The sequence below is a fragment of the Excalfactoria chinensis genome, chromosome 14 (genome assembly GCF_039878825.1).
Source record: "Excalfactoria chinensis isolate bCotChi1 chromosome 14, bCotChi1.hap2, whole genome shotgun sequence".
In the NCBI taxonomy this organism is placed as follows: domain Eukaryota; kingdom Metazoa; phylum Chordata; class Aves; order Galliformes; family Phasianidae; genus Excalfactoria; species Excalfactoria chinensis.
The window spans coordinates 12,253,928-12,269,806 of NC_092838.1; the positions used below are offsets into that span (position 1 = coordinate 12,253,928).

The 15,879-nt window shown below is 46.9% G+C and overlaps 1 protein-coding gene across 1 annotated transcript; it reads right to left on the reverse strand.

The window, feature by feature from the left end:
* Window positions 1-4,384: 4,384 nt before the first annotated feature.
* Window positions 4,385-14,850, reverse strand: NPTX2 (neuronal pentraxin 2). Its single transcript, XM_072349047.1, has 5 exons — window positions 14,401-14,850; window positions 12,975-13,191; window positions 9,431-9,675; window positions 7,896-8,075; window positions 4,385-6,040 (listed from the first exon to the last, which is right to left on the reverse strand). The coding sequence occupies exons 1-5, from the start codon at window positions 14,833-14,835 to the stop codon at window positions 5,813-5,815; spliced, it is 1,305 nt and encodes a 434-aa protein (XP_072205148.1). The 5' UTR covers window positions 14,836-14,850; the 3' UTR covers window positions 4,385-5,812.
* Window positions 14,851-15,879: the final 1,029 nt, after the last annotated feature.

The following is a 15,879-nucleotide window of genomic DNA, read 5'->3' on the forward strand; positions in this document are numbered from 1 at the left end:
ACCTCACAACTCAGATGAGGGATATACAAGACATAGAACTGGGAACCAAATCAGCTCTGCGTTGTTTGGAACCACCACTGTTACTCACCTGGAAAGTTGTGATCAGTTCCTCGGAAGAGCTCTGTAGGTGTCAGCTGCCCACACGAGCCCCAAGCACATCGCACTGACTGTTGTTTTTCAGTTATATTAAATGATACGTGAGGCAGAGAGGTATTTACCTACTGCATCTATCCCTGGAGCTGCCTTCTAAGCTCCAAGACCTTGAAAGCATTGAAAAAGCTAATTAAAGCATTCTCATAAATAATTTGATCTCTTAGGAGGAGATGTGCTCTCTACACAGTAAGTAACAGCTTTCTGTAATGGAGAAAAAAAAAAAAAAAATCATTTGCCAATGCAGATCTGTATTTTATTACAAGTGTTTATCAACCATTTGTAATTGGTCATAAGGATGGTCATAAGGAAAAAAAAAAAACAAGGTAATATAAAAAGAGAATCTCTAATCTAAAATAGAGCACCTTCCTGCAAACCGCTTCCTCGCTGCAAAGCAAACCTACGTCTGTCCTGCTTTGCTGGTCACAAATATCTCCCCAGAGAAGTATCACAGCAAATTAAGAGCCAGAGCACACCACTCCTCCCAGAGCCCTCTGCTGCTGCCGGGACAGGAGGATGTGTGGGACAACCTCTGCCCAGCACTGAGCCAGCAATAAGGCTGCTGCCCGCTCTGAGCCCTCTAGGGTAGGGGAGAAAACCGACTGCTTGATGCTACAGGAAAAGAGGAGCTGTGTCTGAGCCTACAGCACGGCAGCACGGCAACACGGCAGGCTTCTCCCTGCGAAGAGGCAGCAATCAGCAAGAACCACAGTCAGACAGGAAGCTCTAAATCACCTGCGTGCCCAGCGCTGTTTAAGAAATATTCAGTCACCTTTCTCAGTTCTTAACCTTGAACCTTAACAAGCCTTGCAGAACAAATGGTGGGCACAGCTCAGCGCTCTAAAAAGCAGGGCAGAACATTGCAAAAGCGTCCGTTAGTCTGAAAGGAAAGCACACTCCAGGCTAGCACAAGCCCCGCACAAGCTGCCCTGCAGTAACGGCATCAGTCGCGCCATGGCACAGCGCTGCTCTGCACCCTGCGCGGCACAGCCCCGGGCAGGAGGATGCTGTCCCTACTGGTACAGGCGCTGGGGCCGCTTCATATGAAACTCCAGAGCTCCCGTCGTGCACAAAGCAAAGCCCTCCCAGCGGCACGAAGCCATCGGGAGCGACTGCAAAGCGCTGCCCTGGCTCAGCCCAACCCTCCTGCTGAGGAAACGGACCCGTGAGCGCCAAGTGCAAATTTACCCTTCTCTAAGTGCTGGCTTTTAGAAACGGTCATGGCCAGGGGTGTGATTAATTCCGTTCTTTCCAAAAGGTTTTCAGCTCTGTAAAACTCATGTCCTATTTAAGCCTGACAGCTAAACTACCAACATTACCAAGGTCCGTTTTTTTTCCTTCACACACAAGATAAAAAGGAGGAGTTTTAGTGAAAGATCTCTACAAAAAGTCCCCTACAACCTGCGAAGCTCACAGGTTCCCTGCACCAACAGAGCCCTTTCATTCCCGCAGTGACTTTCTTCATCAGCAGATCTCCAGTCAGTGGCAGCCCTTACTGCGCCCTCAGGTTCCTACAGCAGCATCAAGGGAGCACGATCAGTGCCCAGTGCCTCTGCCAGGCTGTCTTCTTCTGTACCTGCACTCTCCTGCAAGATCCAGGCTTCTCTGGACGGTGATGCCGTAGAGGAAGGCTGATCTCCCCTCTCAGGCTGGAGAACCGATAGTAACTACATAGTAACCAGCTGAAGAATCCTCACACATGAAGACAGATGCCATCAGAGAGCCAGAAACAAACCCCAATTGTAGCAGTATGACCAGATTTTGCAGAGCAATGGTTATTCTGACTGAGGAAGTGCCACCTTCAGGCACCCAACCCAGCACAGCTGCTTCACGGCTGGCCCACACCTCACCTCAGGAAACACCCTGAGCAGAAACGGCTCTCAGGGTCAAAACAGACTCAGCTGCTCCTCTCTGATCTCACATATTTGATCACTGTAGAAATGTGCACAAAAAATAAGGGCAAAGCTTCACTGCTATGAATTACTGTTGTCTTCCTTGCCCTCCTGAGACCTGAAATGAGGATTCAACGAGCAAGTGCAGTGCAGGAACCACTATCCACACAAAGGAGCTCCCTCCCTCTCACACCTGAGGTCCTCCTCCCCTCCTCAGCTCTTGCTAGACGGCAAGCGTGCAGCCAAAGCCCTCAAACAAACTGCAAACATACGACACCATCTGCTCTTTTTAATGGCCAACCAGCCAAACAAGCAAGCAAGCAGACAAACAACCAAGCACCTTTGAAGGAATATGACCAAATCCTCAATCCTTGGTCACTCGCCAGCCATTACATCCATACAAGCAACAGCGCAGCATGGAAACCAGCTCCCAGCCCCCAGAATGACGAGCTCCCAGGGTCACCCACACCACACAGCAATCGTAGCTCTGCTTTCAAACAGAAATTTCCACACGCTCCAGGTGCTCTTAGCTGTCACTCAGCTTTTCTAAGTCATCACTTCTGTGTATTCAGAGCAGTTTGGGGATGAAGGCTGTCTTGTCACTTCCACGCTCCATAAACAGCATAGCTACTGGAATATGGCAATCCTTACTCCTGTTTTGCCACCTGCTTATAAATGCATACAAACCATGTGATGCCCAGCACGTGGAGCAGCAGAGTAATTATGTTTCCATTCCAAGATTAAAGGAAAAAAGAAAGGGAAAAAAAAAAAAAAAAAAAGAAAGGGAAAAAAAAAAATAAAAAGCCCCTTTTCTTCTTGTTAATGAAAATCTACTATGGCACCAAAGAAAGATGAAGATCCGTTGTAAATACATGTATATATTTAAAGGATCTCTCAGTTAAATGCATTCTGCTCAGCTTTAGCTTTTACTAAAGAGTCAGCACCTAAAAAAAACAACAGAACCACAAAATCCTGCCTCCAAATCCCCACCATCTCAGTTATGTAATCAGTCAAACAGCAACACAGGACTAAGTTGTTTATCTTTAGCAGAAAAGATCCATCTGAGCTCCAGCTCAGGTTGTAACAGGATGAACGTCCCCACGCGCCCTCTCGCCCCAACACCTTGATGTACCTTGGAAGAAAGCAACTATTTTTAGTATTGATTTCCACATCCAAGAGAAGCTCTGTTACGCTCCCCTGCACGTGGGTCCTTCCATGGCCTCCTCAGCACAGGCAGGGCAAGACAGAAGCACATGGCCAGCTGCTCCCCAAACATCCCCACCCAGCTGGGGTTACCCAGTCCCAAAAGCAGACCTCACATTAGGAATGGGCTTGAATAACCCTCCAAAAAGAGACCAGCGCAGCCAACCAAACTTCAAAAGCCCTCTGCCAACAAATAAATCCCAACACTGAAGCAGAGTTAATGACAGAGCACTTCCACCTGCGGGCTCCCAACCATGCAGGAAAACCTCCATGACAATTTCACCCCCACGGCACTCCTTCAACAGTAGAAGGAAGTCTGCATAAAGCCATTCCCTGAGAGGGCAGCCCTCAGTTCTGAACAGAAAAATCACCCAGACAGGTGGACTGGCAGGGAGGTCGATGTCAGCAGGGAGGCCAATGCCTGTGTAGCTCTTTCTCATAAGATGACCTCAGGAGATGAGAACAGAACAAAACGTTGCACTATCGCTGCCTTTGGGACATAAAGTATTGGAACATGGCAGCGTGTTTGTCTTGTGTGGGCAGGAATTGCCAGCACTGGTGAGGGGACTTGTTTTCTAAACCAATCCAAATGAGATCTTTGAAACCTGATGGTTCCCAAGGAACCGCAGACTCTCCATGGCTGGAGGCACTGCGGCTGGTTGCTCTCAGACTGAGCACCCTCAGCTCATTCACTTGCCCAGCAGAGCACGTGCCTTGCTGGCAGACCCTACACAAATGCAGCGCCTCAGTACTGCGTTCCATCCTGCTCGCTGACCTGACCTCACACTGGTTTGGGACCCTCACGCTGCCTCCAACCAGCGCTGTGCTCCAGCAGCAAACTTCCGTGCCGCCTCTCACAACGGTAACAGCCACCACCTGCTGTGCCCCACATCATCCCCAACCTCAGCAGCAGCTGATGGGCACAGGAGCAGTGACACCCACAGCCAGCCTTCCAGCTCCAGCAGCTCCTTTTGGCCCAGGCTGGGATTTAGGAATTCCATCAGGAATTCAGGAACCTCAGAAAACCAGCTCCCCCCAGGTCTGTACTATTAGCAGCCTCGAGAAATATTATCAGAACCCACAGTGATAATGAGAAAGAACATTTGGTGTCTTGTGCAACTCCACAGTAATTAAGAGACTCGTTTTACATTGCATTTTAATTAAAAGTTGGTTGTTTTTGTTGTGTTTTTTTTTTTTCTTTAAGAACAGCATACTACATATTAATGGAAATATGTAACTTCAGCCTACAAATGGGACCGTCACCATCTTATTCTTACAGTTCAAACATATGAAAAATAAAGTATGATATTTAGCTATATAAATTCCCCACCCTCTTAAATTATTTTTTTCTTTTCAATAACAAAAGTATGAACTCTTTCCCAGTACGGTGCATTTGCTATCTGCGAGCCACAAACTAAGCAGTCACATCGATGCCGAGGAAATAGCAACGCTGTTTGAAAGTATTTAGAGAAAATAAAAGATATTGCATCCAGCCCAGTGCTTACAAAAGACAGTCAGCAAGAATTGAGAAACCAGCACATTTTACATCGGACCATCATAATAACATAGAAAACAGCGCAGAAGACTTATGTTGGAAAAATATAGTGATTCTCAAGCAAGCAGAAACTGAACTTTGGCACTTGCTCATAAAAAGGCCTTTCAAAGCAAAACAGAACAGAAATTCACTTATTCACAGCTTGTATATTTAAAAAAAAAAAATAATAATAATAAATCAAAAAGACAAGGAGTAAAGCAAGAGAAACAGTAGAGAAAAGTTTACAGGCCAGGTCACTGCAAATTCAGTACATTCAGCCTACAGAAAAAACACAGCCCTTCGCCCAACCATCTCTCCTGGGATCCTGGCCAGGGAAAGACAGGCTCCGGCACAGAGCCTCTCCTACAGCTTCTCTGCTTCCACAGAGCTACGCTGGCCACAGCCCTATCTTCACATTGAACTAGAATTGCGTTTGTCAGATAACATTGCCTCCTTACCACAAAATAAAGATTTCTGATCTGAAAATGAAGAAGCAAGACTGTTGCACTCAGACAGTGGCTGTTCTGCTCTACTCACAGTTGCACGTAATCACTGAAATATAAGGATTAGGTGATTTCTTTAAAAAGGGCTAAAAAAGAATGGCTTCAATTCAAAGGGGAGACAATAGACTGGAAGGAAGGGCTCCCGTTTAGCCTGTTAATCTCAGTGCTTTGTCAGACTGCACATTACCAAAAGGACTACCAAAGTGCAAGGCTGCTCCCCAGCCCCGCCAGAACTGCTGCCCTGCAGCAGGGCCTGACCCAACAGCAGCTCAGCCCAAAGCGTGTTTTTGGATCAGGCCATAAGAAGGAAGGGCTGCTCTAACCAACAAGTGCTTCTTCCACTGTCAGGCTCAGCGCCCCAAAACTAACAGCTTTTTGTTATTGTTATTTTTTGCACTGAGGCCATTTACTCAATTTCTTTATTTTCTATTTCTGAGGAGTTACGGAAGGGCAGAGAGAAAAATCAGTGCTTTAGATTGCACAGGAGATTGTCCTACTAAAAGGGGGCACTTGATGGGAAACACTTGCAGCTACAAATCTAGCAGACGCTCTTCACACGTCTCCACAGGCCACTTAGTTGCACCTCCAAACACATCCACGTTGTTGTCAACCCAGGGGATGATGTTGCCAGGCATGTTGGTAGAGCAGTTAGCAATATTCATGATGTCTTCAGCTTTTAAGACCCTGTCCCATATATTGAACTGGCTCATCTCCCCAACGAAGGCTTGAGTTGCATCAAATCTTCCTCCAACCGTGTCCTTTAGGCACACAAGAATTAGGATTAGACAAGAAGGTTATTTCAGCATTTTTTTCCATCAGACTTGCAGGCCCTCCCACCCGCTGTCACCCTGCTGGAAGGAAGTACAGAACTGCACTGACCAGCAACTTCAGGCTTCTGGAAGGACCACTGTGAACAAGATGTTATTCTGTGAAACAGTTAAAAGCCCCAGTCTGGAATGGCTTAGAATAACTCAAAGCAAACAGTAGTAACTGCATATCACCACACAAAGGCACACAGTCACTTGTAGTTAGAGCTACACTTTGCCAGCCCTGCCCCCAAGCCATGCAGCAGGAAGGCAGCTTTAGATACCAAATCTGACCATTTTTCAAGCTTGGCACAAGAGAGCAAGAACTACACTGACACACCAGATCATTTAAAGCTTTATGGTTACAGATTAAACTGGAACTGCAGCACTTTGTCAATTGTCCACATGGACCTCAAGGTGGGATCTTTGGGTTCTGCTGGCTGAGCTACTGAGTAACTCCAGCAGTTACTCCACAAGCCTGAAGTGTTTATTTGCTCAACTTGAAGATGGAAATCATACTGAGTAATCATACTAACAGACAACTAACAGCATAGGACAAGGCCAAGCATTGCACAGGAAAGTGGTAAAAGAGAGTCACAGAAAGGTTGCCAGCCATTTAGTAGGAAGCTGGAGCATCTGCTGTGCTGAGTGTGTTAGGATTCCAAATTTACCATTCTGTCACTTAAGTCATGGATAAAGATCTACTGAAATCTGCACCAGGACAACATTAATTCTTCATTGTCTTGCCCAGCTGTGAACTTCAAAATCCTGGAGAAATAATATTTTCTGATATGTATTACAAATCAATGTTTTTTTATTCACATAACGCATATAACAACCAGAAAACAGAGAAAAATGTGAAGATAACGGTCACAAATTCTTGGGCAATAGATTAAAGAGATGTTAACTAAGTGAAAGATTAAAAATCCTTTGCTTTTTTCCCATATTCAGAAATGACTCATCCTAACTGCAATAGGTGGGCAATACTAACATCTAAGTTTTCCTAGCATTTGGAGAGCTGTTTACTGACACCTTTAATGAGAAACCAAATATATGAATTCAAAACTTTGACTTCAGACTCATCTTTAAAGTAAACATGAACTTCTAAATTAGTTGTGAACTCCACTATTGTAAAGATACGATATGTTACGTACCTGGAAGGCCATACAATTCAGACTAGAGGGAATTAGCCCTAGAAGGTACATCTATAAATGACCCTGGAAAACCCACATGCTCTCCCGTTCCCACTGTTGCTGATCTGCTCATCCCCAAACAGACTTTCCTTTGTCTAATCTGAGGCCCCAGGACTAACATTCTGACTGTTCTTGGGATAACAAGTAGACGGAGGGGATGGAAACAACCAACCAACCAACCTGTTAAGGGGGGTGGCCAATTTGGCTCCAGTTAAAAAAGAAAATTCAAATAAGCTTGTTCTGATCCAGGAAGCTCCTTTTTAACTGTTACTTTCTGTAACTTCAGTGGCTACATTTCTGGTTGTCAGCAATCTAGCTCAAAGAACTTCATTTAAGGCATTATTCAGATTACTGACAAAGCTGCACAGTGTAGCATTTAGAGTGGGAATAATTTCCAACATGAATAATCTGAATATTTAATAAATAAAACAAGACTTCAGTGCGATTATATGAAGTTTGTTTCTTTTCATCTTTTAGATAACACATATACGATAAGACCAACCATTTAGCAGTTCTTCCTCACAGCTACATGTCTGGGGAGTCCTAATTTTCCTTTTTTTATTGGGCTTTTTAAACAAACCACACACACCAGTGGAACTCAGTCATCCACATACCTGCTCCTGACCCAGGATCAAGATACCTCCAGGTTTAATTGGGTGCCAAGGGGCAAGATTCTCTCCAGTGCCAAGCTTCTCTCCATCCTGAAAAGCCTCCCACATCCCATCTCTTGTTGTCCACGTGATACAGATATGATGCCATTTTCCATCACTAATGAAGAGAGGAAGCTGGGCAACCTACAAAAAAGATAACAGTAATAATTCTAAAGAATACTGAATGCTGCAAACCAGGTCTGTCAGTTCAAGCACAATATTTCTAAAGGGCCAGCATCTACCTACCACCTGCACAGGCACAGACAACAGGAGCAGATGCCAATTCATATGTTCCTACTTCGTCTTAGAGGTCTTGTCTTCAGAAATGTACTTAAATCTCACTGCTCAACCCTAAGTTTCCATCCAGTGCTCACACATTAAGTTTCTCTTCAGGTCTAAGGTTTTTCTGCACCATTTGCAGTAAGAACTCCAGCTTACAGAGTGGCCTGCTTCCAGTGGAGCTCATGGAAGCTGTTATGCAGGGATTATGCTTCCTTTGGACTTTGAGCTAAAAACCTACCCAAGTCAAAGACACAAATGCAGTGGGCTACAGAGCAGCTGTGAGGTGGGAGAAAGCAAAACATAACAGAACATGAGCACAACCAACATAAGAAAACATTGGTAAGACAAGCATGCTCATATCTCCTCTTTCAGAAGCCATTGCAAATCTGCTAATATTTGTATTGATTCGGGAGGATGGTAGGACTGTTACAAATCCTGAACTAGCCTCATGACTGAACCAGCTGAGCTGCCCTGTAAATCTGCAAACACACAATCCCTTGGAGAGCAGCGAGTTACTAGGAAACCTACTGGGCCAAAGAAAACAAGGGATGGTGCCTGAAGGCAAGTTGTGCTACAGTGCAGCCCCAGCAGAGCTAAGAACCTCCTCTCACGGGGATTCAAACCCAGTCACTCTGCTACCAGCACTTTCTTACATTGTGTAACTAACCCAAGCTGAGGGTGACAAAAAAGGGAACATTCAATTAATTGTCACTTTTCTATCTAGACAAAGTCTTGAAGAATTACATTTAAACTGATGTTCAGTCACTAAACGTAATGAAACCAGCAACAATTACATGCCGTTTACTCTGTTTTCTGCCAGTGGAATCTTAACATAGCTGAACTCATAGGATTATAAAGATAAAAATTCTGCAGTTGGTTTAGATCTCACAGATGTAGCAGTGTGGCTTCAAATATTGCTTCTGTTCCTTAGAGACAAACAGGGTTACAAACACAAGAAGCCAAGACCTGCTTGTAACTCCAGAGGTGCACACCTGGCTGTCACGCTCAAGCAGTGCACAAAGACGTGCACCACTGGGCTTTGTTGAGAGCACTTCTGTTCATGACAGATGGGCAACAGCAGAAAAGCAGGCACAGGTCTAGAGCTGGCTGCCTCACTGGGTGCCAAGGAGTTCTGAGACGTACCAAGGGTTCAAGCCTGGAAACACCGAGCGTTATTCTGAACATGTAGATGAATAAAGGAGCTAAATGAGTCTCACCTTATCATTAATTAGCAGTTCGATTGGATTATTCCCCCATTCTATGAGGACAATTTCATTAGCTTGACCAGGAACAGCATATGAGAACGGGGTGCCAATTCCAGGAGAAGCACTTGATCTCAGCCATAAACACACAGTGAAAGCATACAGCTCTGGCAGAGTCTTCTTGATCTTCCCATACAAGTAGTTGGTGCGAAGGGGAAGGGACACTTTGAACTCATCAGGTGATTTAAACGCACTGTTACCTAGAATGACATTGAGGAAGAAAAGCCTTGAACGCTAGACAAAACCATGACAAAACAATATATATATATAATTACTGTTCAGAAAAAAATGTAATCTATAATGAAAATCTTTAATCTTACTTCAGAGAGGGTACACAAAAATACACTGAAGCAGTATTAGCAAATGTTGATTCTACAACACAGTTAAAATACAACTAGATGTAATATACAGCATGTTAATTACTTAACTTATTTTTCCTGCTTGCTCAGAGCAAAATATTGGATGGCACACAACTAATGAGAAGCTATTAAATATTTTTCTTTCTTCGTCACTCAGCTCATGGCTAGAGGCCTTCTTATTTCACACAACTCAAACTGTTTTAAAAGATATTTAATGCTGCTAAACATGGAATCTGTGGTATGCTTTAATAACCATTAAAGCATCACAGCATTTCACAAATGATGCCTCCACTCCTAATACTCCCACATAGGCAGCCAGCAGCAGCATCCCCATTTTGCAGATAGCTGGCTGAGATAACAGGCTGAAGCTCCCATTCTGGATGACCAGTCTGAAGTAACAAGAATGAATACACTCCAGAAAGCAGAGTTATGTTTAGAAGAACTGATTTCCACCCCAGGGACAAAACCTGTGGAGATCTGAACCAAAATATAAAGCTGAAGTTCAAAGTGGCCCAAAGAAAAATGTGACAGGAACTTGAGAACTGCCAAGACACACACAAGTAGTTTTTTAGGTTCAGATACATTCACAAAGAGAAGTCCCAAATTGTGTCACTAAACACAACCCTATAGTTCTGCAGTAGAGCATTAACTTCAACCTTTTAGCATCCTGTTCATAGAATCATAGAATCAAGGTTGGAAAGGACCTAGAAGATCATCAAGTCCACCCGTCCTCCCTTTACCATACCTACAGAAAACCACTAAACCAGATCTCCTAGCTCCCCTAACTCCTCTAGTTCTTCTGATCCCCACCCATCTTTACCCACACTGCTGATACAAACGACATCCCCTGCTGAATTTTCACTCCCATCCAAATGAAGAGCTGCTGCCACAAAAGGTTGCCACAATTTTTATATGCCATTTTTAAACCATTGGCACTCTCTCAGTTCCCATCTCAGAAGCAGAAGTGTTGTGACTGCATTTTTTTTTCCACAAAAAGAGGGGGTGGAAGAAGAAAGAGCTTTTCTGATGCTAGCATCTGTCTTGAGGAACATACAGATATTCCAAGTTTATAAGCAAATAAAAACAGGGTCTTAGGGCCAATGTTCAGCAATCTCCACTAGGCTGGCACAGCCTGTCTCACGTATAATAGAAAATGTACTCCATTGAGAGCATTAGTCACTGTCTGGAAGAGCAAAAGGAAGCAATAACAGGTTGGTAAAGAATAAAAGTATAACCAAGACAAACATGCACAGTGAAAGACAGTTCTTGCCCTAAAAAAAATCTCAGTTAATTTTGAACAAGAAAGATAACGGTTATTCTCTTTTAGAGGGATTTAGATTTAAAACACAGGAAGTGTCTTGTCCACATTTCCAGCAGCACTACACAGTGCATGTAAGGTCAGGTACCATCAGCTGCATGACCACTCCTCATCCCAGTCCTTTTTGTCACATCATGTATTGCAGCAACAGCAAACAACAGGTAAAGAAATGACCAGAAGACTTTAGCAGTCATGGCAGCTGTACAAACCTCAAGCTCCTCTGCCCCACGATACCTCATGACTTCTGCCACAATTACATACAGAAACCCAAAGTTCATGCAGCCATTTGAGGTCTGTGCTTCTCCGTTTACCTCACTTCAGGACAGCCAGGAGCTTATGGCACACTCGTTAGCTGACTGGAACAGATGCTAAAGAGTATGTCATTTACAATAAAAGCACAGGAGAAATCCTATTTTTAGATGTCAGATCACAATAAACATTGACTGCATGTAATCTACAGATTGATGAAGTTCTTAGATCGTTATTTCCCTCACCTTGGTTTGACTGAGGAGCCAAAGGCACAGAACAGCTAAGCAAACTGCAATGCAACAGACAGCAAATTACACAGCCAGCAGCAAACCTGTGCCTTGGTTGCTGGCCCCAGTGCCCCACTTCCCTGGAGGTTTGCAGGAAGACAGCCCTCTCTCCACACACAAAAAAACAGAGCTGGGAAGGGGCTATTTTTAACCTAAATAAATTACACATCCTTGTTCTCCCACTGCTACATCTCTCTTTCTGATGACTTACTGATATGAGTCACATCTTTCAGAGACAGGACTAGCAATACTTGCCAGTAAGACACTAACAGACTACCAGTTCTCCAGAATATTAGTTATAGTGTAGGCCTTATTTTAGCTCTAAGGAAAGCACCAAATGACACAGTCAGTAGAGAAACTCTTCATCCTCTTTCCTCACCTTCCACACTTCTATTTCAAAATACTAATACAGTATGATTTAAATTGAATCATGAAGATTCATTTTTAAATTAATGAGATGTGTGTTCACATCATTTTGAAAGCATATGTTAAGCTGTTTGCCTTGGAAAAGTCATTCACAGATTGGACAGTGATGCCTGCTGGTACTGCCCACTCTTAAACAGAAGGACAGTTCTGATCTGCAGCTCATTTCTGTGGGCATCTGTAATTCAAATGAACGAATTCTATTCAAGCGTACAGGTCTCAGCAATAATTAATCTAAGTTTCTGATGAAATGACTGGGATTAAGAGAGTGTCCTCCAGTGGCACCAAGTATAATCCACAGTAAACTCCAAGGGCTACTTGGGAATAGAACACAATTCAATTACTTGCTGCTACTCAGTGGCATAACCAGCAGTAAAATTGAAGACTTCATACCAGCAGCGATACTTCAAAAGCAACAGAAAATGGTTCTGGAAAAGATGCCATTTATTACATCAAAGGCAGTTGTGCTAATGCAGCCCATGTTATTTCCCAATAAAGAAAGGTAGTTCTTAAACATGCACTTGGTGTTACCCTGGTATTTATCTCATATTGATATCATACTACTTCCAGTTTTCACTCACCTCCTTAATATGCATCTATCTCACAAACACTAAGAATTTCATCTTTAACAGCCCCATATGCCAAGGTAAGAGAAAGCCATGCAGAGGCCCAACAAGCAGGAAGCCTGGGATGGAAGGAAGAAGGGAACCTAAGCATTAACACTGTTATCTAATATCTAGTCCAGCACCTTAACCAGAAAGCAGCTGCCTTTCCTTCAAGGCACACACTTAAACTAGTGGACTAGATGGGGAGAGAAGGCAACACAAATCTGTGGAGAAGAGTCCAGATTCTGTGCAAATTACCTTTTTCTAATTCAGACACTCTTTCTAGCAATGCATTCAAGGCTGTCTCTGTCTTTTGCCGATGGGCTGATGTCTCATTATGAAGCAAAGATTTTTCATCCTCAAGCTCAGCCACCTTGCTCAGCAGCTGGCGTTCCAGGTCTCCAAGCCTCCGCTGGAGCATCTCCCTCAGGTCATTAGGCAGGGCTGCGTACGACACGTTGGCTCGGAGCTGGTGCTTCAGGGGAAAGAGGGAAAAAACATCATCATTTCTAAAACAGAAAGTTAAATGTGGATACGTTTCTGACTCGAGGGGGGGAAGGCGGGATCCCTGAGCTCTCCAGCAAGCACAAAGGAGGCATTGCTTTTTAGTGCTTGTCAAGCTTCTATCAGCACTGTAGCAAAATGTGTCCTGAAACAAAAGGGCACTTCCGTAAGAGGTTTCCAGCATTGCATATGAAGGAGCCTTCATACCTTCAAGTTCAGTGAAATCTATGTAGGAAGGCTGGTCTGATGCATTTCCATCAATACAGGTACATGTGGCATATTGGTCAGTCTTTTTCTTATCGTGAATGATGTTGCCAAATTGAAAAACTATTGTTTAAACTAAAAAGTTGAGGCACCTCAAAAACAAATTACCAAACCCAGTTGTCTCAGTTTGCAGAGTATGGAGCTGGACTCTCTTTAGACAAGCTGCAGACACTAAGAGTGAAAGAATTATCTAAACTGCAACCAAGACCTCTGTGTTAAGTACTGCTGGGATCTCAGATACAAGGAAGCGGCTCCACCGCCATCCTACTCCAGTGGTGTTTCCCTTCTGCAGCCTTAAGAACATAACGGCAGCACGAGGTGCCTCGAGAAGCCGGCGGCGTTATCAGAAGGTTGTTACACAACCACAGCACTCCGAACTGCACATGAAAAACAGCCCGCTGCTCAGAGCTCACGGAGTCACGCCAAAGAAGCCGCCCTCCATCCTCCCGGGCATCGGTGAGCCTCGGGAGGACGGCAGGAGGAGCACAACGCCCAGCGCCGCTCCCGGGGGGAATCTCCCTATCAATTATTTCCACACGCGCCACTCAGCCGCTGCCCAGCGATACACGGCAACCCTTCGGAGCTGGGAAGGAGTTCCCCCTTGCATTCAGGGGCACAGGGCGCGTTCTTTTTATCCACCGTCAGCCCTAAACACATCACCCCGTCCCCACGGCCAGCCCCGGCAGTGCCCCGTCACCGCACCTCGAGCCCCGCCGAGTCACATGCCCAGAAGAGGCTCAGATGCGAGTACGGGAACTAAGGCGGTGACGGGCAGAAAAACCGCACCCCATCCCCGCACAACGGGGACACGCGCCGGCCGAGCAGCCCTCAGAGCGGTACCGATAAGCCGAGCCCCGCGCAGCGCCCCGGCCGGGAGGAAGGCTCGGAGCCGCGCAGGGCTGCCCGCCGGCCGTACCTCCAGACTCTCCAGGCGGTCCTTCAGAGTCTGCATGGTGCGGCTCAGCTGGTCGATGACCTGCGCCGGGTCCCGCGGCAGGTCGCCCATCGTATCCTTGCCCTTCTCCTTCTTCCATGGCCCCTTGCCGTCGGTCACCTCGCAGCGGCTCAGCTTGCCGGTGAGCTCGCGGATGGCCTCCCGCTGGCTGCCGATGGTCTCCTTCTGCTGCAGGACCGTCTCCCGCAGCTGCAGCACCGTGGCCTTCAGCTCCTCCTCGGGGGGCGGCGATCCGCCCTGCGCGGGCACCGGGGGCAGCGGACAGCCGGCGCCGGCGGCGTCCAGCGGCATCGAGGTGCAGACGAAGCGGCTGCCCGGGGGGCTCTCCCGCTCCCCCGCCGCCCCTCGGCCGCCCGCGGCCACGGCGAGCAGCAGCCCGGCCACCACGGGCAGCATCCCGGCGGCCGCGCGGGGCGACGGCGGGGCGGCGACGCCGGGACGGGGACAGCGGCCGATCCCGCCGCGCTGCCGGAGCCGCCCGCCCCGTCCCCTCGCGCTCCTCGCGCGGCTCTCGCACCGCCGCCGGCCCGCGGCTCTTATAGGCGGGGCGGGAGCGTGGGGGCTCGCTCCGGTTGGCTGCGGTCGCTGCTGACGCCGCGCGGTCCCGGGGCCGCGGCTGCGAGGGGGCACCGAGCGCGCACCGCCCGCCACGAGCCCAGCGGGACACCGGGAGCGCAGTGCCGGCCGGAGCCGAGCTCAGCTCTCACAGGGGGCCGAGGGGGGAGGGAAGGGACGGGGACGTTTTAAGGGGCATCAGAAATTTCCGTGGAGGACCACAGGAGCGCGGCGGGTTTCGCTCCGTCATCTAATAGTTCGGAACGTAATCATTTACAATCTCTGCCCGGCCGCCCACGGGTGCAATTTCCCACTTGGAACAAGTTTGAAGGTGGACACTGAGGATATTTTACCACGGAGCAAATAATGACTACATAGAACTTGATTAATTACTTCTTATATACTTTTCATGTTACGGAGTCTGCGGAGCTGCACGTCAGCCACAGGTACCACGCTCACTCCCTGCAGACCAGCCGGTCTGCTCACGCCCTCCAGCAACGCCCTGCTTGGAAGCTGCATTACTCAGAGCTGACGGCAGCCAATAAGTCACAGCAGAGAGAGATGCGGCTCACATCGCTTACTCAGAAGGAGAGAATACAGGGGATGTGTAACAGGCGATCAGAGGCTCCAATTTCTGCCTGAACTCCTGTCTGCAAAGCAGGGCTCGGGGGCCTGCACTGCTTCCTGGCTGGAGGAACAGACCTCACTGCTCTGCCAGCTATAACAGGAGAGCACCAACTACAGCACTGGGATGCTGCAGCAAGGAGGACCATCCAGGTACTCAGGGAACATCCCACCTGCCAACGCAGTGCCCAAGGCCCAACTCCCTATTGTAGACCAGCAGCAGCCAGTGCTTTCACAGGGCTTGATTCCCTGCTCTGTAGG